The 25,233-nt window shown below is 32.9% G+C and overlaps 1 protein-coding gene, 1 long non-coding RNA gene and 1 pseudogene across 2 annotated transcripts in view; 1 reads left to right on the forward strand and 2 right to left on the reverse strand.

Annotated features, from left to right (window-relative positions):
- Positions 1–24,089, forward strand: part of LOC128162962 (uncharacterized) — a 46,989-nt gene extending 22,900 nt beyond the window's left edge. Inside the window, exon 7 of the mRNA XM_052826406.1 lies at positions 23,164–24,089. Within this exon, the coding sequence (XP_052682366.1) occupies positions 23,164–23,186 (23 nt within the window). The 3' untranslated portion in view covers positions 23,187–24,089. The remainder of the gene's footprint in view (positions 1–23,163) is intronic.
- LOC128162963 (polycystic kidney disease 1 like 1-like) overlaps positions 1–25,233 on the reverse strand; it is a 36,410-nt pseudogene that overhangs the window by 1,629 nt on the left and 9,548 nt on the right.
- On the reverse strand, positions 21,406–23,121 carry LOC128162965 (uncharacterized). Its single transcript, XR_008240745.1, has 2 exons — positions 22,518–23,121; positions 21,406–22,221 (listed from the first exon to the last, which is right to left on the reverse strand). It is a non-coding gene; the product is annotated as an uncharacterized LOC128162965 (long non-coding RNA).

Below are 25,233 nucleotides of genomic sequence, written 5' to 3' on the forward strand. Positions count from 1 at the left end.
AATTAAGCCACTGCCAATGTAGCTATTTGTACTAGTCCACGGCGAATTTTCAATTCCAAAACGTTTTTCTCTTTAGAAACTTACATTTCTTATCTTAAATATGATATATTTAGCCTTGATTTCATAAAATTCTATTTGGGGAAAATATGTGAAACATTTAGAATGTTCCACAGTGTATAGGGACTCCGATTTCTATTTGTTTTAAATTAGTTCAGAACGATTTTAAATTCTTCTAGGATGATGAATTTTCAACCAAAAAAACTCGCTTGTTTTGATAAAACAATATCAAATAGTATTATACAGTGACATAAATCCTTATGAAACAAACATCTTGCATGTTTTTATGATTTTTTTTGCAGAATTATTATCCTTCAAGGCATCAAAGAGGAACACAAAAATATAATATATCTCACTGGAATTTTTTTTCCATAAGGAATTGTCATATTTCCATTACGTTTACTTATTATATTGCAAAGCAACACCTGAAACATTATATGGATTCAAAATCTCTTGTCAACGGTAGTTTCATACATCTCATGAAGGGGGATGGGTTATTACAATTAAAAATAATCATCATTTTCCTAGATATTGTTATGCAAATGTGTGATTTCGCTGTTATTACATAAGTGCAATTCATTCACTAATTACAATATAGATCAGTACCCGTATTTACTAAAATTCGTAGACGAAGAAGTTACGAGTGACGTAAAATTAAAGTTCTAAACACTTGAAATGGTATTAATTTAGCTACTTTTAGACGTAGGTTTAGGTTTTGACGTAATTTTTACGTCAACGTCATTTTGTGAATACCGTTTTAGACGAAAACGTACGCTTCGTCTAAGTTTACGTCTATGTCTATGAACTTTAGTATGGGTTCTGTACCTCAGATCCTGCACTGGATATCCCGTCATCCCCCGCGCCATAGGTTCCGTCCGAATCCGTGAAGTAATTGGTGGGTTTTTCTGGTAAAGTGTGGGATCCGGATAAAGCGGCGATTCTGTAGAATAGCTCGTCCACTTGGTATTCGATCTCAGCCATTGTAAACTCCTAGAAGTAAATGTAAAATTATAAGAAAGGTGTAGAACATCTATACCTGTACATTACAATTTTTTTATCATATGGTTACTGTAATTTAAAACGATTTTGAACTATTCTTTTTTGTATAATCTAAGATTAATTTTCGCAAAGCACCTAATACCACCGTCGGATAGTTTTCAAAGTTAAATTGTGACGCTGTACAAGTATCATAGTGGCCTTAGTTAAAAAAATAATGAATAGAATATACATTGAAGCTTAACAAGCTTGACTTGATAGACACTGCATGGTTATTTTAAAGTAGAGAAAAAAAATTCTACCGGTGGCAAAGTATTGTCTGACTCGGATTCAGATTCCATGCTAGTATCAACCGTTCTAAACCCCGCCAGCTGATGGAGCATGCGCCAGTAGTACGTTAGCGTTTCCGGTCCACTTAAAGCTAGCATCTTATGCTGCCGCCTTTTTGTCACGTGAAAACGAAACGTTAAGAAAGAAACAACCTGAAACAAGAGAGTGTATCATTTTATTTTACATTACAATTTACATGCTATGTGGGAAAGCTATGTGTGTTCAAACATATTTGAATATTCCATTTTTTTTAGTATACATAGGATTATGAAATATAAACAGTTGCTTACGTAAATTGTGGAAAGACCGAGGCCAAATACAGTCATGAAAAATATAAACATCCGGGTAGCGTGTATCAAAGAGGGTTCAGAGGTCAGATCAACGTAGCGCCCAGACAGTATGGCCGACACTGTAAAAATACTGCTCCACATATCCACAAAACCGAAGAAAAAGGCACCAAATAAGGCATGGCCAAGAGCAGCAAACCCCAGTAGCAACACAAAAAGCAGAATCAACAAATAAGTCAATTTAGTTTGATATATTAAAAATTTCGATTTTGCCGGTCGGGAACAAGTTTCATTTTAAAAACGTTGCCAATCACAAGTTTCTAACTAAATATTAATTCTATAATATGATTGAGAAATATCAAAGAGGAATCTCTAAATTCAAAAAGCATTACCGCCAACACTTTCAACTCTCTATGGGCACGGCTGTATATTTTTCCAAATAGAAGAAACAATCGCTCGTATCTCAGAAGTCGCAGAGATTGCAAAATGACTACAAACAGGATAAAGCCAACCATACACCGCAACATCTGAAAGAAAAGTTTAACAATAACTACAAACTTTCATATGAACAGGCGTTGTATTTCTATAGTATTTTATTTTTCTTCCAAATAAAATCTCGATTACAATGATTTTTTTTTCTAATTTGAAAATGATGATAAATAACTATCATTTTTTATGTTTCTTTGTCATTGTTACAGTGAATTAAAATACTACACTGCCATCAAAATGTACAGGGATTCTATCAATACTCGTACGTAATTTCATCATAATAATTTTCTTGGATTTCTTTGTCGAGTTGATCAACGAGAATAAATGTGTAATATTGTTATGTAATATCCAAAACCTAATGTATTGATAGGAGCAATAGCCATCATGATTTAAAATACACTCGAAACTGTCATTTTCACCACAAAATCTGATGCCCACGAATACTGATAAAGCCACATTACTTAATACAATAGGTTTTAATAAATACCTCGTCCCAGAATGTAACAAAGGAGACATCCACGAACTCCTCGTTGTATGTCGTCCTCTGTTGTTCAATAACATTAGAAACCAATATGAATCTGTAGATGTTACAACCGATGTACGCAACGGACACCAGGCTTAAAACACCCTGTAAACCAGGAACACTCGAATAATTTGGTGTCAGATTTGTGTATAACTTCTATACCATGACTACTTGTTCCAAATGTTACGTTAAATAGTCCTTTAATTACTGAAATTCTATAATTTTTTTTAGTAAAAAAAAATCATTAACAGGTATACCTTAAAAAATTACCTTCAATTATTTACGAAGACTGCCAATTAATGCAAATGATTCGAGAACTGTGCTTAAAATTGCACCTCTCTCTCTCTCCCTCTCTCTTTGTCTGTCTGTCTGTCTGTCTGTCTGTCTCTCTCTATCTGTCTGTCTGTCTGTCTGTCTGTCTGTCTCTCTCTCTCTCACCTGTAACACTTTCCAACCATAATGTAGAAATTTCATTTGTAGTTTAACGATGTCATATACAACAATCTTCAGTTTCCATAGTGTCTGTAGTATGAAAAGCAGCTGAAAATATGATCAAAAGAACATACAAAAATTATCTAAAGGGAAATCATTTTTATTATAAGAATTTTGAGCTTGATAATGTAAAAAAATGTTGCTACATATGTATTAACAAACTCTGAAAAAAATATAATGACGTTATACCTCACAAAAAAGAAGGAAGTTATCTGTCCCTGACGTATACTTGAACAAATAGGTGGAGCTGATACTGTGACCTGGGGTCACTCCGCCTGTGTCCGGAATTTCCAGGTACAGAATGACGGAGGTGAAGAGGCCAGTGGACGGGTGGAAGAGAGTGAACTCCACGAACACGGCCTTGGTGAAGTCGTCCATCCACTGAGAGGAGGCCAGTCTCTGAATCTGAAGCTCGGACTCATTCCTACAAATGCGAGGAGGAAAAATGACATATTCATGATGGTCTATGTTCCTGTAACGTCATTTATTTCGCGATAAACACCATTTATACCAGAGCTGTAAGATATTTATGTATTTTTTGTAGATTTTTTTTCCAATAGTTAAATTAAAAGTTCAATTAGAAACGAACAACAGAGAAAAAGGCGAAGAACAATGCTAAAATGAGAGTTTTAAAAATCCAGACTTGACTTTAAAGCAATTTTTTCTTTCCATTTGTTAGTGTTAAGACTAAAAATATTCCAAAATACAAAAGAACGACAATTTGTTACACACTGTATGGAAGTAAAATGTTACAGTAAAAATACCTTGAATGGTTTAGCTTAATCACGTGACCAGAGTTGTCATAGATACCATGTCGACCGAACAACAAATATGGAGAAGATTTGGACTGGAATGTAGAGTTCTCGGGTTCACTTGATCGAGTTATAGAAATAATTCTGCATTTTAATGAGAGGTAAGGCATATCGTTTATGGCCGCGCATTCTCTTTCTGTTGCCTTGACCTTTCGCAACCGGACGTGTCCGATGATGTAACCTTGCAACACTCTTTTCTGAAGCAAAAGAGAGAAAAGTATTTATTTCATGATAATGGCGTTCAGAACATACAATCTGTGTTTAAGCTTGCTGTTAACACTAATACATTTAATATTATTATACTTTCATGTTAAATACTGAAATCTGATTGGTTTAGACGCGGTTGATAATCCGTTCTATTACCCTCAGCGTTAGCAACACACTTAGCAACGGGTTGACAATGGTTTCCTCGGGGTGTCAATTTCAACTGTTACCCTCCCAAACAGGCACTTTTTTATATACTATTATATTTTAACTGACGTGTGTTACATTTTGGTTTGCATATTTGTATTATGCAGAAAGAAATTTCGAGAAACTCTTAATTCTCATTGGAAAGAGAAAGGTTTCCTTAACTCCTACTTGTTTCATGAAATCATGAAATTATTAAATGTACGTACGTAAGACGTCACCCAGACACATCATCGGTTGTTCACTTTTCAGACTTATTAAACGTGGGAAATCCACGACCTAAATCACCACGTAAGTTGATGAATCATATATTAATTACATTTAAAAGATTGTGCGCACCTGCTTCAGGTATTAGAGAAGCAATATTTGAAATTTTAATTTGTACGCAAACGTGTCTAAGGATATTAATGTTCAATTAGAAAGAACCACTCTGCGCTTTTTAAAATATGAATTATTTTGATGCAATATATACTGGTACCTGTTTGCTTGCTGGATTTTCCTTAAAGATACTTTCCATAAATGTTGTTGAAGCCCAACCATACCATTCCTGTCTGAATTTTATTGATGTAAAATTTGGAGAACCATTTCTTCAACAGAAAAAAACCATCTGATATACATGTATGTCACGCTTACCTTTCTTTATAAAATACATTACTTTTTTCCAATGGAATCAAACAATATCTGAGGTTAATTGAATTATTTGAAAATTATTTTGAAACTAGAATTGTCCTAATGGGACTAATACCCCCGCAAGGCTAATTTCAAATGGGACAATAATTGAATTGAATAATACAGGTTTGGAGCACATAAAAGTAAATAAATTTTAGAATTTAAAAAAAAAATTAGTTTACAAAGAACAATTAAAATCAAAATTGTCAGAATTTCACTGTAAATACATATGTATAAAAGTAAAACATTTACAAATTTATGTATCTGATGATATTTCTTTTTATTAAGTTGTTTTAAAGAAAAACCAACAAAATGACAATAACCCCTCCCTTTGCAGTAAATGGAAATACCGGTAGCCAAGCAAGGCTCTTCTGTTGATAAAACTTTGAATATCTTACTAATAAGAGTCTTGACAGATGCAATTGGTTGTTTCAAATTTTCCTCACTTTCTCCTATGGTACAATGGAACTCCATATCAGAAAATTGATCCCATAAGACTATGATTTTCCTTGATGAGCTTATTAAATTTAATAAACTCCCAAAACATTACCATAATTACCATACTATGTAAAATATGTAAAAAAAAATTAATATAACAAACAATTTTAAAATTGCCAAAACACTACAATCATATCAGTAATTTTGAATTTTATATTTAAATTAATGCCCTATAGGTTCACTTCATCAATTTACTTGACTAATAAATTTAAACAACTTCTAAAAAAACTTCTTTATTAATAATGATATTATTTATTTCCTTATTATGACAGAAACTTTTGGTTTACATGAAACAGTTTTAAAATAGTCCTAAAACCAGCGCCCATTTTACAGATTATCAATTTTCCCTAAACACATGCTCCATCTAAACCATGGCTCAGACAATGGCTCCCTTGGGACAAATGAATTCAGCCACACTTGTCTTTGATGTTCTTATTAGCTCCTTAGAATTTATCATTGACAAACAAAAATTTGGCATTGTCAGTTGATCGAATACTTATGAAAAAATAGATTTAGTTAAGACAAAAAGAAAAAACCTTTATCTGGATGTATTTATATAAATATATTTTAGAACGTTTTAATACTATTAATTAATTAATAAAATATGTAAGGATAACCTCCCTTACTTTTCTACATCAGTGAACAATACATAGAATAAGGAAAATGAAAACTGTCATAGAATCAATAAATCTTGTCTGATCTTTAAAATAATTGCAGGTGCACATTTTCAGATGGTGATCAATATATGTACAAATTTTCAAACTGTTCCATGCAGTAGTAAAAAATTCTATAGGGAGACAAAGTTGCGTCTACATACAGACGGACAGACAGACAGACAGACGGACAGGGTGAAACCAATATACCTCCCTAAACTTCGTTTGCGGGGGTAATAAAAATAAAAATAGCATTGTTTCAAAATGTTTCTAAAGGCAGTATGTGAAATTAAAGTCTAGGGATGAAACTTGTGTTAAGTAATACTTAAAATAAACGTTTTAAGAGATACTTATTAAAGGTACCTGATAAAATGGTCTGTTACGGCTTTGTTGAGATGGTATTCTGGACTGATATCTTTGCCATACGCCATAACAAGAACGATGAGGAAAGTGACTACTAGGGAAACTATATCTCTACAAAATGAAATACATCGCATAGTAATCGGAATATATTATGATATTACGTATTTTTTGGCATTTTTTTATATTTCGCAAAATGATGATATGTAACTTGTAGAAATTACATGTACATGTATGTCCCATATTGTGTCAAACATCCTACTTTTTAAAATTCACCAAAAATGACTGGCGCAAAATTAATAAAAAAAGAAGATAGACCTTATTTTTAACAAATTGCTCCTAAAATGAATATACAGGAAATATACATCAAAGAATAAGTATGAAGCATTTCTCTAGACTTCAATTTAAGAAATAAGTTTCTTTTTTAAAAATACCGATATGTTAATTAAAAACTATTCAATCAAAACTGTGAACGTACAACAGTATTGTGAGCGGTTTTTTCTCCTTCATGACTTTTTTTCTGGATTCAATAAGCTGTTTTTCCTGTGGAGGCCTAGCAAACCGCAGGTACCGGGATCTTTGCCGCGCAGCTACAGCCTGAAGAGACAGATCAATAGCGCTATTATATCATACAGTTAAATTGACAAACGGTACAAAAAGCAAACCCAAAATACATGTTTTTCAACACAACTAATAAGTTAAACATTTAAATTTTCATAAGGGAAGTGAAAAGCAAAGCAGTTTTCAATAATGTTTTGAGAATATCCTATTATTCTGAATATTTTTAAATGAAAAATCACCTTGTCTAACTCCTCTGACTCGCTCCAACTCTCGCACGACTGTTCCTTTTTTCTGCGGAATATTTCCCTTTCCGCGTTTTCGCCGAAATAGGATTCTTCATAATGGTCCAGGATGCTGGGATCACACCGATACCGTATCGTAGTGTACAATACCGCAATGAATATCTATTAATTAAAATAAAAAAATTTCAAAACAATCAAATTAAAAAAAAATAGAGCATGAAACAATAAAAGCAAAAACTTTTGTTACGGACATGAAGTCTTTGAAATTCTTTGATTTTCTGTTTTGAAAATGATATTTTTTCCGTTGATAAATGCATAATTTCGAGTATATTATAAAAACCAGCCAAGATAGGCAGATAAAAACACTTGAACAAAATTAGGCTTTAAAAGGTTAGACCAGATAAATCTATAATTTAAAAAAAATTAATTATTAAAAGGCAAATATAAAATTTGACGCTTGCTTAAGAGTGCTAGATGGTCGTAATCACTGTAAGTCTTCATTTTCCCCCTGCAGATGAAATATTCAGTTACAGTAGAAGGGAACATTCATATTCTAAACCAAAAATGTTTGAATTTGTTCTATCTTGTCAACAAATTAACATAATTTATGTCGTAAAATATATAAATATATACATGTGTGTATCTAATTCTTTTAAGGCAGATATGATGGTTAATTTATTGACCACCCAGCCTCCTTGAGGTACATCTGATGGTTAAATTGTTGAGTGTTCAATCTCTTTAATAGAACACGCAATGAATATCAACTGACCAGGATTGGATGGACGACGAATATACAGAATAACACGCTGATGTAGAGGGACTGCAGCCAAAGGATGCTACGGACTTCATCAAACCGGAAACCGATCCAAATCGTCAGAACCGTGGAACAGACGATAATGATGGCACACAGAAACCACGTGACGTACTGCATCCACGTGGGCAGGAGCAGACGAGAGTTGGGGTTCTTCTTAGACGGAGCTAAAAAAAGGTGTTCATACAAAATGCTATAATAGATGTTACATGTAACGGGCAAGCGAAGAAATCAATGTTGCGATGTGCAAATGATCATCAATTTATGATATAAGTTGGAAATCTTCTCAGTAGTACTCGAAGCTCCTTACTTCAATGAAACCATTTGCAGGTACTAATTTATCCTTCGCCGTTCTATAACAAGTATTATTTTGAAATATAAATTACGTTGTTAAATACTTTTTTGATAAACACAGGTATGTCGATGTATAGGTAAGTGTTGTACCTATCTCTAAATTATTCCTCGTCACCGTTTATGAGAACAAATCACTCACCTGATGAAATATTGCTTAGATTGGATTTTATATTCCGCTTATTCAGGGTTTTTTACAAATTGAATTTACTTAAATATCTAAATTTCTTGCTAAGATTTTTTTTGATATAATTTCTACAATACTTAACAGATACTTTTTTTTCATAAAGTATTAACAAAATATACCATAGAACAAAGAATCTCAAGTTTGTTTAATGTTTTAGATCTACTTTGACTCACCTGGACAATTGGCCGAGCTTTGACTGCTCTCTGACGCTGTCTTGTTCTTGACGCTGCTGTTGGTAGAACTGAGGGTCATCTGTGGTTGGGGCTCTGTACTGTTAGAATCCTCGAAACCGCTGGAAGCCATGTCCGTCTCTGAACCTATCACTGATGAAAATGTGACAGAAAATTGTCTTTATTTTCGTATGTCATTGTTAACTATTAACCTTTTTTTCTCTAATTTTCTAGTGCTAACTAACTATAATAGTTTCTGTGTGTCTTGCTTTGCGATATAAATATAATTAACTACATAAAAAATGTCTTTAAAAACAAACAAACAAAAAGTCTCTAGAATTCATGGTTTATTGAAAAAAATAAACTGCGCATTTTTCAAAGTGTCTTAGCAAACAGGCAGCAGCAACTGAAGATTTTTTAACGTTCTGTCTGTGGAGTTATTGTTGTTGAATACTAATAAAAATTGGCATTACTAAAAGAAGGAATTTACATGCTATTGAAGTTTTCAAATACTTATTCTTGTGCTAACCTAGCGTTTACAGTACTTGGATTTATTACATACATATGCTTTAGATAGCAGTTTATATTCTTTTTTTAAAACCAAATGGCAGAGGGTTCTTAAAACGAACATAAGAAAATCAATTTTAATTTTTAGAGCTTTAGTTTTTTCTCAAAGTACAATGTACCTACATCATTTGAATACGTTTCTACATTTTTTGAAAAATTATCTACAGTGTTTTAGTAAATACACGTATCTGCATTTACTGAGAAGGTACCTACATTTATTGAACAAGAACTTATATTTACCGAGAAGGTACCTACATTTATTGAACAAGTTCTTAAATTTACTGAGTAGGTACCTACATTTATTGAACACGTTCTTAAATTTACTGAGTAGGTACCTATATTTATTGAACAAGTTCATACATTAACTGAGTTGGTATCTACATTTATTGAACAAGTTCTCACATTTACTTAGTAGGTACCTTCATTTATTGAACAAGTTCTTATATTACTGAGTAGGTTCCTCCATTTATTGAACAAATTCTTACATTTTCTGAGTAAGTACCTATATTTATTGAACAAGTTCTTAAATTTACTGAGTAGGTACCTATATTTATTGAACAAGTTCTTACATTAACTGAGTAGGTACCTCCATTTATTGAACACGTTCTTACATTTACTGAGTAGGTACCTCCATTTATTGAACACGTTCTTACATTTACTGAGTAGGTACCTACATTTATTGAACTAGTTCTTAAATTTACTGAGTAGGTACCTATATTTATTGAACAAGTTCTTACATTAACTGAGTAGGTACCTCCATTTATTGAACACGTTCTTACATTTACTGAGTAGGTACCTCCATTTATTGAACACGTTCTTACATTTACTGAGTAGGTACCTACATTTATTGAACTAGTTCTTACATTTATTGAGTGGGTACCTACATTTATTGAACAAGTTCTTATATTACTGAGTAGGTACCTCCATTTATTGAACACGTTCTTACATTTACTGAGTGGGTACCTACATTTACTACTTAGTTAGTAAATACATTTTTTTAGTAAATAACTATACATTTACTGAGTAAGTTCATAAATTTATTGTACATTCACTGAGCAGATACCTACATTTACTGAGAAGATACATACATTTACTACTGAGTTAGAAAATACATTTACTGAATAAATACCTACATTTACTGAGTAGATACCTACATCTACTGAGTAGATACATACATTTAATGAGTAAGTTCATAAATTTACTGAGTAGATACCTACATTTACTGAGTAGATACATACATTTACTACTGAGTTAGTAAATACATTTACTGAGTAATTTAATACATTTACTGAGTAGATACCTACATTTACTGAGTAGATACCTACATTTACTGAGTAATTAAATACATTTACTGAGTAGATACCTACATTTACTGAGTAGATACCTACATTTACTGAGTAGATACATTCATTTACTGAGTAGATACCTACATTTACTGAGAAGGGCCTCAGTCTGTGAACTCTGACTCTCCTTGCTGACAGTTTGTTGTCGCTTGATCCATTGTTTTTGTGCCCAATTCTATATGAAACAAAACAAACAAGAACGTTGGCGTAAATATTATCATTATAACAATTATACAATTACCACTTTATCTGTCTCACAGCTCACAAGCAATTTTAGTTATAAGGATTGAATTGATAAATAAGTTGTTTACGTATGATATACCGGTATCAATTTGCTAAAACTGGTTGTTTTCATAACATTTCTGCTCTTACTTTATTGTATTTTATAATATTTTGTACTTTGCAATATGTCATTGGTTAATTGTAAACAGGCCTGTGTGAATACAGTTTTAAAAATTATTTTTAACGAGACCGAGTACAGAACGAGTACGCACGCTTTCGTGCAGCGTTTCATTTGTATTGTGACGTCATCTTTTTGCTTTGTTGACGCCATGGCGTGATAGTTTCAACTTCAGATATTCAGCGAAATTTGTTGAAAATAGCTCGTTTGATGCGTAAAATTAATATTATACTGTGGAATAAACGTAAATGTCTCGAAGTATAAGCTATATTTGGGCTCGGTTCTAAAACATGAAGAGGGTTCAGCAAGCCTATCCCTCTGTCACGTTTTCTTAACCCGCCTAAATATAGCTTAATTCATATATTTCAAGACAATAACCATGTATTTTATATTAATGACCCTTAATATGCGATGTTATATATTTATTTATTACTTAAATGTGTCTGAATGTTTTAATATTACTATAAAGATCACCATTTCCGTCTTTGTCAAATAAAAAATAGCCATTATCTGGCGAACTTGGAAATTGGGCATACAAAAAACAACTTTGATAAGACCCCTGGAACAAACCAGGAGGTAAAAGGTTTTTTTTATTTGACCATTTGATGCCTTTAACCAATAACTTTAATATGTAGAACAGAAAAAGAAATCCCTAGGGCAGAAATTAAAAAAAATATGCAAAAAATGTGCAAAATTGATACATTTCAAGCAAAATCCCATAGGATCCTATGTTAAAAATTAACAAAATTTGAGATGACCCCTTGAACAAACGGTGTGGTAAATGTCTTATTTTTTTATCTTAAAATTATAATCATATCAGTAGGAATTCCTGTAAAAAAATTCATTAAAAAATCTAGGGCAGAAAAAATTAGACCCGGCCTCGTTAACTGTAGGACAAAATATCAAAATCAAAGTACTGAGAGTACTGAAAGACAGGGTCTTGAAAGTTTGAATTTGTAATTGTCCTGGATTTCCTCGAATATGCTTCCAAAATTTACTAGTTTGAAAAAGTTGTTACAATCTATGTTAATTCGGCATTTTTGCAATTGTCCGATACTTTGTCTAAATTTTACTCAATCCCGGCCTTTATAATTGTAGAAAATTGACACAACGGTATATTATGTAAAATAAGACCCCAAGGAAAATAAAAAAAAATACTACTAACCGAGAAAATCAAACAACTATATCAAAGTAGATAATTTTAATCATTAGATTTATTCAATTTTGTGATCCAAGGGAAAATCCACAAGTCGGACTGTATCCGTAATAAAAGTTTTATGAAAACTCACAATTAACAAACAAAGTGAACATTTGTATACTGATAACAAACACAGGCACCTGCCGTTAGAAATAAATTTTTTTTACAATAAGATTCCAAGAACTTTGACAATGAGCATAAAAAAATTAGTCACGGTCGCCATTTTGATTTTTAAGACGGACTTATCTGACATGTTTTTTCTTCATTTGCGTTTCATGCAAAATTAATAGGTAATTAGAACTACAGTGCAGCAACCTTGTATAAGTCATTAAATTTGAACCTGATAGTGAACATGAACATGAACCTGTAAATATTTTAAGCATGTTTTATTTATGAAATATTTACAAAAACTCTTTAATTAGTTTTTAAATTACTTTTCTAAAACTTATTGACTTTTCACAAAGTAATGGTAATGCATTACTTTGCTCATGTAATGGTAATGTAATGCATTACTTCAAGAAAATTAAGTAATGGTAATGGTTATTTAATGCCCTTATTCATGAAGTAATGGTAATGTACATGTAATGCATTATTTTACAATGTAATTCACCCGAAGCCTGATTCCAACTAAGCCGGAAAACTTTCTGCACTATTTTCTTACGCGTAGACTCAATTCATGTGTTCAATGCATGCCTTCCGGTTTTAGACTTCGGCTGACAGTAAACCCCGTCACGGTCATGTGACCCCGTATAATAACATCTTATTAAACATTAGACATTTCATTTCAGTTTGAGACAGATACCTGTATAACTGGCCAGTTCAAAATAGATTGATCAAGTATGGAATACGTCATAATGGGTTGGACCACTTCCGCCGAGGTGTCAGTTTCCTCTTCCTGTGAGTTCTCGTTCGGTTTCCCGCTCGGATACGCATCTTCATCTTTGTCTTCTGCTAATGAGGTTTTACTACGCGCTGTTGGAACCAGCTGAAATAATAATGAATGTAAAAAACAATGATCTTTTTAACCACATTGCATCGTCTAATCCAATTATCTTACTGTTCTAAACTTTCCTTTGACAAAATTTTAATTTAACTAGTTATTTAAAATAATCTGGCGCCGAGATATGCTAACAAACTTATATGTCGCGTCTGAAAGAAACGTTTGACTTTTTTTACATTTAAATTTCATCGGTATTTGCTTGAGTAGTGAAATTTTAATCTCATTATAGTATGTTTTCAATGACATTTCCAGCACTAAGTGTTTAAATTAAGTCAAATTGTTGGTACGTTTTCAAAAAAGTTGAACTTTTTAGTAGAAATAAATCTAAATTTGAAACCAACGCGTACCTTGCTTCTCCGGAATAAAAAGGACAAAACAAAATTCAATGGAATGGCTACCACACAGCAAACGACTCCAACAATAACGCTATTCCAAGACAGGTCTAACAACAACCCAAACTCACCGCGGTACTGAAAAAGCAAGCAAAACACTCAAAAAACATTCCTTTACCTAATATAACAATTTATGAGTGCAATTTGATTTATTTATACAGCTCGTGGACAACAGATTAACCGAATGAATTTTTTTTAATATTTCTTTTTTTATTTATTTCGAAAATCGACTCAAAAAATGAAATCAAAGAAAGTTTGCCTTAATTGAATGTAGTGATACACAGGTGTGTTCTCCACATACATTCTAACCTGTTTATAGGTGAAGTGGTACACCAGGGTGTTCAGACACATGTAGACAGAGAACAGGGTCAGACAGCAGGTCAACCTCTGGGTCCGCGTGAACTGACTATAGGAGGGACAGGTAAAGGGCGATAACCACAGGTGATAGTCCGCCAGGTATTGCGTCCCCTTGGTCAGGAACACCTACAGTCAAAAACAATACATGTGTTGATAAAAATAAAATGGATATTATACATGTGAAACATAATGCGTTCAGATGTTAAAAAATTGACAATCAAGCAGAGAGAACATCTTTGCGTCAGAAATGTTAACTTTATTGTGACCGCGTACCAAAACTAACTTTTGATTGCGACGACTTTTTTTTATGCAGATCTATTAAAGGGACATGGTCACGATTTTGGTCAAAAATTATTTTTACAATTTTAATGTTTACAATGCTTCAGTAAGGCATTGTTAATAAACAACCATGCAAAATTTGAGTGTCGTTCGTTAAGTTATAAGGGAGTTACAGAGCTTACATTTCTTTGCTATGTAAACAAAACTTCTTTTACGTTTGGAATATTGAAGTAAAAATTCCAGTTTTAGAACTAAAATGTATGCGTATTATAATAACGTTAAGAACTGTCTATTTGTGCTTCAAATGAATAAGAACATAGACAAATTAGCTTGACAAAGATTTTACTGGTATATTGAACATACGTAAACAAAAACAAGGCACGAGTCTTGTTTACATGACAAAGAATTGTGAGTCCTGTATCTTGCTTATAACTCTACGACTGACTCTCAAATTTTATTAGATCATTAGAAATGCATTTCTAAAGCTTTGTAAATAAGAAAATCAGAAAACTAGAATTTGACCAAAATCGTGACCATGTCCCTTTAAGCAATCATACGTGTACAAAAATAGATATGATGAAATAGATTTAATATCTATACTCGTTTGAACCCCAGGTTCCCGTCCAGTGCCAGGAACTCTCGCTCCACTTTCCCATCCTCCTCCTCCACCGCCAGCCATTTCTCCGATATAAAGTAGAACTCACGTTCTGGGAAATAACAAAATAGACCATTATTATTTTGACTCGGTCTTTCATTTAAAACAAATAGGCAAAATGGTAGAGAGTTATAATATTACTTTTCTTGTAAAATTGAATACCGGTATTTAATATATCACGTTTCAATCAAACAAGTTTGTTTACCATCAATGTTTTATATTAACTACCTGCGGATTTTGAAAATAAGGTTTACATAAAATAACATTATCAATTTTAATAAATAAATCAATTGAATTATTTTTTAAATTTGCATAAAAACCAGTGAGAACTCTGTAAATAAAGAGGTTATGAGGTATATTTGGAATAATTTTGGTATTGCATAAATTATGTATCCTTTATTTGTTTATAGAGCAAGCAAAAAGTTTGATACATTTTAGAAAAAAGTTTAAAAAAAATAAATGATTGCTACACTGACCATTGTTAAGGTCCTTGACGATGACCCGGCTCAGGTACCAGCTTGGGGAGGATCCAACATTGTTATGCCAAATCTGAACCTTCCAGATTTTTCCGATACTCTCAGGCAGCCTGTACAAAAGAAAAACAAATGAAAAGCATGTTGTCTGTGTTAAATCAATGCAAAATTTATACATCCTTGTGGGCAATCAAACCTTAATTCAAATGCAAGCACTTTTTTTTTTGGGGGGGGGGGTCTTACAATTGGGATTCATTGTCAACATCTGCGCAATTAAGTGTCACTTAAAGGCGGTATACAGAGCAACAGTTTTAGTTAAAGAGGGTTTGTCAATACCAAGCTATTGTGGATATCGTGAGACTTACGTCAGAATGAACTTGTCCCTGGAGTTTCTTTCAAACATCGGTCTGTCGTCATCACTGATCAGTTCTCTTGTACCGGACATTCCCTCCTCTCCGTGCAAAATTATACTGATCTGAAAAAAGAGCAAAAAAGTTTTAAAAAAATTAAAAAGCCAAGAACAAAAAAAAAAGATAACTTAATAACTAAAATAAGTTAAGTTAACTAAAATGATAAGCCTATTTAAATAAACCCACGTGTTTTGTAGTAAGAGCATTTGAGGAATCAAAATATAGACTACAGTTAATCACTTCCACATTTACTTTGTGTCATAATTGAGTCGTATGTAAATTTTGAATTACTTTGGTATATGTAGGTGCAAATAAACAATTTACAATATGGCAACAAATTTTGTATTTTTACCGAAACAGTGGGTTTGCAAGCATACAAGGGCGAAAATAACATGCATAGAAAATAACTCAGTCTTTATATCTTGATTTTTTTCTTCTTAATTATCGTTCTACTGTTCTAGCTCCTCCCACCTTAGCAGTTGTTCCGGCCCCCCTTCTGAACCCCGTTTCCACGATGACCTCGAACTTCTGCTTGTCGGTGAGGGCGTTGTCCCTGAGGTAGAGTATTCCCCCCTTCCTGACGTCGTGACGGTCCGCCCTGTGGCAGAGAACCATCAGTGTGACGTATACAATCAGCGCCATCACAGTCAGCGTCACACAGACGGGGTTCTCGTTGGCGCTAAAACAAACCATTGATTGACATGTACAAAATGAACCATTATTTGATAAATGTATAAATAATACTGAATACAGTTACAGTTACAGTTACACTTGCAAACAGTTTCGCGCCGTCTTGAATTCGCCCAGACACAGTTGTGTTTTAAGAGACTGAGATAATTTGAGACATTGGAATTCGCCCGCTCACAACGAGGGCAAAAGGCACGAAAATAAAACGGGGGTGAATATTTTCCTGTATACAGTAACTAAATGAACTTTTGCTGTCGTTATATTTAATGAAGGGTGTTCATCTATAATTAGTCGAAGGATTTATCGCTAATAAAAAGGTATATTGATTCACAGACCTGGTCCCGGATAATAAAAGCTCTGATTTACGATTAGTTGACATGTTTGATAGAAATATAAACTTTTTGTTGATGCTAATAATGAATGAAAGGTGGTCCTTTTTAATAAACACTGTATGATGTGTATGATTACTTCATGTGTATAATTGGCCCCGGGGGCATAAAACTTAAACAAGCTGATGTTTGATCTCACTTCCACAATATTTTCCATATTTTTTGTGAACAAAAGTGAGCTCATCTAAGTTTTATGGCCCAAATGCTAGTGTTTGGCTTTGAACAACATGATATCTCTCTATAGTTATTGTTTAGTTACATGGACTTCAGTCATGTAAGCTTTTATTTTTATACTTACTCAAAGAAGGTGTCAACGGGGATCAAGGACAGGACCGGAAACACCTCCACAGAGAACGCACCAAACGTGGACAAGTGGTTACACCTGTAAAAATTACATAACGCTGGGATTAAAACTGTAACGTTCGATTGGAATTTCTTGTGGTTTTATAAATATACAACTATTCATTACATATTCAAAATTACATAAAGTTTTGATTACACTGTTTTCGATTGGATTTTCTTGTGGTTTGATAAGTATACAATTAAATTGTGTTCATTACACCTGTCAAAATTACATGTACATAACGCTGTGATGAAAACTATAATTTGCGATCGGAATTTCTTGTAGTTTCATCTGTCAAAATTACACAACGCTGTGAATAAAGTATTATTTTCGATTGGAATTTCTTGTGGTTTTATAGATGTATATGCAACTATTCATTACATTTGTCAAAATTACATAAAGCTTTGATAAAATGTTCTCAGTTGAAATTTCATGTGGTTTTATGAAAATTTATAGTGCCATTGCAAAAAATGTACAGTTGTTTATCAAAATATAGAATGCCCCATACAGTCTTGTACAATACAGGGCGTGGCTTGTGCACCAACCTTGCATTTCTTCAACAAAATCTTAAGGGTTCTAAACAAGATCTTTAATAAAATTTTCATTTTTTTGCAATTTAAGAACTAATGTAGAGAGGAAAATAAAAAACATATCAATGCAAAAGTACATAAAATTGTGATTGTACTTTTCATTTTAAAGACTTTGTAGCAAATTACAATATACTAGCTAGTATCACGAAAATCCACTAGAACACGCCTACGTGTAAAACATTGAATACAATTATAACAACCTGCAAAGAGTCATAGCGTAAGTTGACAAGTTCGTTGCCCAGCAACCGTCACGTGACCATCGGTTCTCCTTTTCCCGCCAGAAGAGGCACTGTGTCTGCCAGACGGTGAGGTTGTAGTTCCTGTGTTGTATCTCCCCCGGACGAGGTCTTCCGGCGTTGTATTTAGCGTCCACAAACCCGAGATATATTCCCCAGATACTGAAAATGAAAGATAACTGGTATTGGGACATTTTTCCACCACTTCAAATTCATAGTATATATACGTATTCTGGTACCGAATTTGGAGTTTTTCCATCTTCATTGTGTACAGTATATATCGTGGTTCCGGATAGCTGCAAATTCACATCATTGCACATAAAGCTTTATATCAAGCTTAAATTTTTCTCCAAGAATCACTCATGAGTTTCTTTAGTTACATTTATAGTGTTTGACGAGTTTTTAGTTTTGATCTCCGGACGATTCTGGCGTTCAAAATTTGACTAAATACTCACATCAAAATTTTGTTCTTTTGATATTGATTTTCTTAAATATAACTGTTTTTCACACAATTTCAGAATGATCTGGCGAGCAGTGAAAAATATGAGTGAAATCGTCAATATATACGTAAGTTTTTCACTTGACAGTAACACAGATTATAATGTTAAGATATTCAGTGTATAAGTATTTTAAACTCTAGTTTAGAATTTAGATAAAGAGAATATGAAGAGTATATATCGATTTGCTCTTTTGATATTGGTTTTCTAAAATGATTTTCTAAAATATAACTGCATTTCACACAATTTCAGAATGTACAGCAGAGCAGTGAAAAATGTGAGTAAAATCGTCTTTTGATTTCAAGTTCACAATTTTAAAAATATGTCAGTTATTCACTTGACAGTAACACAGATTCTAATGTTAAGATATACATGTACAGTGTACATGTATTCTAATCTCTTTGCCTTGGCAAAGTCTTAACCTCTTTAAGAGTATTGTCCTTTCCGATATCGATATATTTCATTTTATCAAATAAAAAATAGTCAGGTTGTATATTTTATTTGATATATAAGAAATGACAGTATGAATCATAACTTAATTAACAAGTTTATAAGAATGTCGGCTTTAAATAATCGAGACGGAACGAATTGAATAAAGTCCTTTAGTCATTAACACCATGTAGTTTTATCAAACAATTATATTCAAAATGTTCAATTAAAAATTGGATTTATTGTCTGTCTAAAAGATTACGTGGAATTTCAATAACTCTCATTCTCGTCATCAAGAACATTTAATAGAACTCCATGTTTTGTATGACAGAAAGCGGAGGGGACAATGAGCTTATATGGTTATATTTGTAAAGAACGTATAAGAAAAGGTACATTTTGCCTTAATTAAAAAAGAGAAGAGGCCAGGACTGCGTTCTCTTGGAACGATCTTTGACGAACAAAACTTTATAAAACCATTAATTTACCATTTACCTTGATTCTTATAGTTATATTTTACAGCCAATCGATTCAAACACTGGTTAGTTTTTTTTTATTAAAAAGCATTCACTAATTTGGTCGTAAGCAGTAAGTTCTTTAGAAAACGCAGCCCAGCATGCCTCTCTTTGCTATGTGTCTGTAAAGTTGTGAAGCGTTTCCTCGAGAATGTTTCAGTCATCAATGCTTTCGTTAAATTATTGACAGTATGTTAAGAACATATATTATTGTAGATATATATGCCTTATCGCTTAATTTTTCGAAAACAACTTGTTGATTTTCCCGCTCATATTAACATTTTTAAATATAAACGAACAATGCTTTTATTTGGTTGGCAAGGTTCTATTGAATCAGATTTATTTTCTAGTTGCATATTCATTATGAACACAACTTTTCATTTCTAGTCTTTGTCACGTCTGATTTAGTATAGAATATAATATTTTCTATCCAGCAATCTATACATGTATGTTATAAAAAAACATGACACTTTCCTCGTTTACAAAACTAATAGTTTGAAATTAATTCAATTAAATAATCTTCATAAATGCTTTAACAAAGCAAAACCAGCAAAGTAGTTTCATTGGTCGAAATTTTACTTTTCACAAGCCTTAAATGCCTCACTGGTCCGTCCAGTTGTACCTCGTTTTCGTTTGTAATGTTTTTGTAATGATTTTCGTACACCTCATCAATAATTTAGCAGAATCGACCGAACCTACTAGTAGTATACAATTATTTAATGCTTGAGCAGTCAATAGACCAGAAAATTTTTCCGAGGTGCAGGGAACAGCTCAGTATGATCTATTGCCCGAGACCGTTGGCCTCGGGCAATAGATCATACTGAGCTGTTCCCTGCACCAAGGGAAAAAATTCTGGTCTATTGACTGTTCAAGCATTAAATAATTGTTTTATTACCTAATTCCTTTTTTAGTTTTCGGGGTTTACAATTTGCATATTGCAGATGGTTTTCGTGCCATTATGAAATACATTAAGATTGTTTTCATCTTTTACATGCTCCAAACCTGTTGCATGCATTACAACATCTCAATTTAATATTAATTTACACAAAGAAGGGGGAGTCTTCAACCCATTAGATTTTCAATAGTCTTTTACCTTATATGAGGCTTTAACACTGTTAATTATTTGATACTCCATTTTTATTACATTGAATTTGGTTTCACCAAGTACTAAGAACAGCGTATATGTAAAGGAATATACATTCCCTGAGAACTATCGAAAGGATGTAACATTAACATACACGCGTTCTGAAATACGTTGCCGGTCCAACAGATCGCAGTCTATTGACCGGCGGTCCAATAGATCGCAGTCTATTGACCGGCAGTCCAATAGATCGAAGTCTATTGACCGGCGGTCTAATAGATCGCAGTCTATTGACCGGCGGTCCAATAGATCGAGACTGGCGGTCTAATAGATCTCAGTCTATTGACCGGCAGTCCAGAATAGACGCAAATATCTAATTTGTAATAAAACAACAAAATTCCTTTGATTAGGTAATAAGGTAAAATATTAAGATACTAGTAAATGTATGTGTGTTTATGTGCAAATCATACCTAAAGTATGCATGTACATACATTAATATATTAACACACAGAGCGGAACAACCAATTATAATATGAAGGATTAGACTATGTCAATAGGACTATGCATACACCCAGGGCATGCGCACAATTGGATGTGTATGTCGTGCTTTCTGAAGATGTTAAAACACACAAGGAATGCTCGCCCTTTGAAACAAAACACAAAACACGGTATATTGGCAATGATTGTTTTATTCGTTTCACTTTCATGTACACAGATCAAGATGCATAATACATTTAAGTAGATGGTTGTTCTTACCTTAAAACTGTTTGTCTCTCTTTGTCTCATATTTGATAAAATAATCTGACGTATATGCCAGTTATTACACATTTGTTTTACTTTCTTACCTTATAGATCCACGTCTTACAGTCCCCTACGTTAAGCAACCAAAATGGAAAGTTTCAAATATATAAACCTCGTTTGCTTCAGCATTGTCAGATATCATAAAAACTTTGTTTGCTCCTATTTAGATATTAGATTACCAATTTGATTACTTGAATGGCGATGAAGGCCAAACACGATATGAACTTTACTGCAAAAAGAAAAAGAGATCACACTGTTTTACCATTGGTTTTGGGATTTCAATTACTATCATCGTTGGTAAGAAATGAAATGTAGAAAATATAGAATTATTACAAATGCACGCGTACATAAAGGTACTAGACGTTAAGTAAAATGTTATGCGTACGTGCATGTTCTTTAGTTGTGTGTCACTTACTTCGAAACGGAAATAGACCTCCTTGGTTAGATTATTGGGAAAACCTGATCATACCTGCAACGTCAAACTGATACCAAATCTCTCCAGCGTAGGTAGGAATCAGAATAATGTTCATGTGTTTTTTCCTACTCACTTTTGATTATTTTTGACTATGCATTCAAAATATGACTGGCTACACTACAGTGTTCATTCACACACACGGTCAAGTATGACGTCATGCTGTTACAGTCACGTGATGACAAAACTCTAGCGTGCAGGGATCTGCATGAATCTAAAAACAAAAGCAGCATTCATGTTAGTTTTCTTGAAAGTTACAAGCCTTCTAAATTTCAATGTTTAAAAACGTTTACCTTTTCTTTCATACAAGAAAGAGGGTTTTATTTTGACTATTGGTCACGAATTAAGTAGATATAAATGTTATGAAAGTTCGTAGACGGTTATTTTTTGTTTAAATGAATACATCAATTAGCCCACGAGTCATGTGTGACATATTACTTGTTTTAAACAGATAAATTTTCAGCAGTTTCCAAACATTTCAGTATTGCGTCTGACATAATTATGTCTTACCATTGAAGAACCCGGAAGGCAAGAATACCCGGATATCTGTTTGGGCGGCTGGACTCTCCTGCTTCAGAAGGTATCTCTGTGGCGTGGGATGTTTCTTGTACCTGCATGAAAACCATCAATGAAAGTCAGTCTCTTTTGTATTAATAATATGCAAACTTTGCAATCTTAAAACGGCTGGAATGTCGTGGCCATTTTAGGACTATATTTATCTCTTTGAGACAAAGAGCTCTGTATAGTGATATATAGGAAAACATTTAAATTTTATAACTAAAATATTTGGGTTTTTCATCCATAAATAATAGTTCATGGCTTAAAAATCATTTCTAAAATCTTATGGTTGATCCGATGGGCAATTTGATGACCATCCAACCTGCTAAACATGTAAATCCCTCCGTGGATGTTTCTTTATATCAAAGAAAATTTAAATTAATCTTGGTATCAAACTTGAATGTGGGTTAACCATTTAGTGCATTAGTTCGTGCCTGTTTATAACATGGGTTGAATACTTGAGTTTCCTCATGTCTGTTTCGATTTTCCAAAGAAAACTGTTATAAACAAGCCATAACGACATCCGTAATATCCGTGCTACGTGTTATTCTACATTTCAATTGCGTACTGGTAAGTACTTATTGTTTTTCCCCCACAGAATGGTTCAAAGACAATGAATGAAAAGCGGTCCTTTCTTCTCCTGCAATTGTTTCTATCATTTTGAGCAAGTTACAGAGATAACGCAGCAGATAAAAAGTTTCTTTGGGTTGATATTATCTTTACTTTATGTATCAATGAATTGATGATCATAAGCTATTTGATATTTTGAAAGATGTTAATATATCAATAGTGCCTGTTTAGGAGGGTAAGAGTTGAAATTGACACCCCGGGAAAACTATTGTCAACCGCCGCGAAGCGGATGTTGACAATGGTTTTCGAGGGGTGTCAATTTCAACTCTTACCCTCCTAAACAGGTACTATTTATTTTATTATACTGAATGTTTCAATTTTAAAGAAAACTTTACTACTCTTATATATGAATGACGTGAATTCTTTGGCGAACGGTTCGCGCATAGTTTACGCGCATGTAAAAATTCGTTGTGTTACCCGTTGCTAAGTGTGTTGCTTACGCTTAGGTTATAGAACGGATTATCAACTGCGTCTTAACCAATCAGATTTCAGTATTTAACATGAAAGTATAATAATATGATTTAACAACTTCTAGATATATTAAAAATGTCCATAATATGTTTTCGGGTTTCAAAAAAGGTCATGTCTGTTTCATTTTTGTTTAGATGTGTTTACATGGTGTTATTTGTGTTGTTGTGCATGAATTATATTTTTTATTTTTTATTACCTTCTTCTTAATTTTTCAATTCACTTTACAAAAGTAAAAAAATGAAAAGTAGGTTTTGAAATAGAAGAAATATTGTATTAAGTTAAATGATCTTTTGTTTTGTCCATGAATCTATAGGTGTATAAGAGTTCATAAATTATACTTATAAATCAAAATGGTTAGCTATTGAAATGGACGAAAAAATGATTATAATAGCAATGTACAATCATGTAAATTGAATATGTCTTGACAGCCAATCTTATTGTACACAAAAAATAAATATAGTCTCAAAAAATCATACTTTGCTTTTTTATTGATCTGAAGCAATACTTAGAATACTTTTGTTTTATCAGCTATTTGCATTGTTTGTTTCTCAGAAAGGGATAAAAGATGAATGCTTTTAACAAAATAAAAATAACAAACAACTGTTTATGCAAACTGTCAACATATGAATTACATGGATTTTTTTTTCGAACATGAAATAAAATCTAAAGGCATTGTATTTTTAAAAGTTTTCAAGCAATTTCAGATCGGACATTCAAAACATTTATTTTTAAATAATATTTTGATATCCAAAATACAACCAAAAATTCAATTTGGGCTGGAAATGTTAAGTGAAATATTTTAATTCTGATTGTATCACATCATTTGATTGGCTAAACCAGTTCTTATATATCGTGTAACATAACCCTGGACAGTTTAATACTTTTGTTATAACTTAATGAATGAATTACGCCAAAGTGCAATTTGTGTAACATTTAAGTAAAAAGATTACAAAAAGCATACATATATAATGGTCCCTCATCCGAGCATTATTTTAAGAGTGTAAAGGATAAGATACATTATATGTTTTAAGCATAAGGCTCAATAGGTATCGTATAGCATGGTTATCTTTAGTAGCATAACATTAAAACGAGTGATCATTTGACAACACAGAACCTTACCTCTTTAAAAAGGCCTGTCCGAGCGCGGTAATCATCTTAAAAGAATTTGTGACAACCCCTCTACAGGGTTTGGGAAACAAAACAAAAGGCGTCTGTAGGTGGGTATATGATATCCTCTTAGGCCTCAGACGCATAACATTAGTTTATCATATTTGTGAAAAGTAATTGAAGGCAAAGGTGTTCTTGGCCTTGACGTTTTTACAGGAGTTTGAATTTGTAATCCGGTTTTATCATTGAAAATACTCATATAAAATCTAAATCCAAAGCTGATAGGCTTTTTGCTTTTGCGGTAGTAGTTATTGCCCAGAGTGCTACTAATTTAAGAGACATCATTTTGAGATTCAATGTTTGAAGTAGACAAAGACCACATAAAATCGCAATAGCTTTGAAACATCCAATGTCCGCGTACATTTAAAGGAAGTCTCAGGAGGCCTATATTAAGAATATC

This window comes from Crassostrea angulata, chromosome 9, assembly GCF_025612915.1.
Source record: "Crassostrea angulata isolate pt1a10 chromosome 9, ASM2561291v2, whole genome shotgun sequence".
NCBI classification, from domain to species: domain Eukaryota; kingdom Metazoa; phylum Mollusca; class Bivalvia; order Ostreida; family Ostreidae; genus Magallana; species Magallana angulata.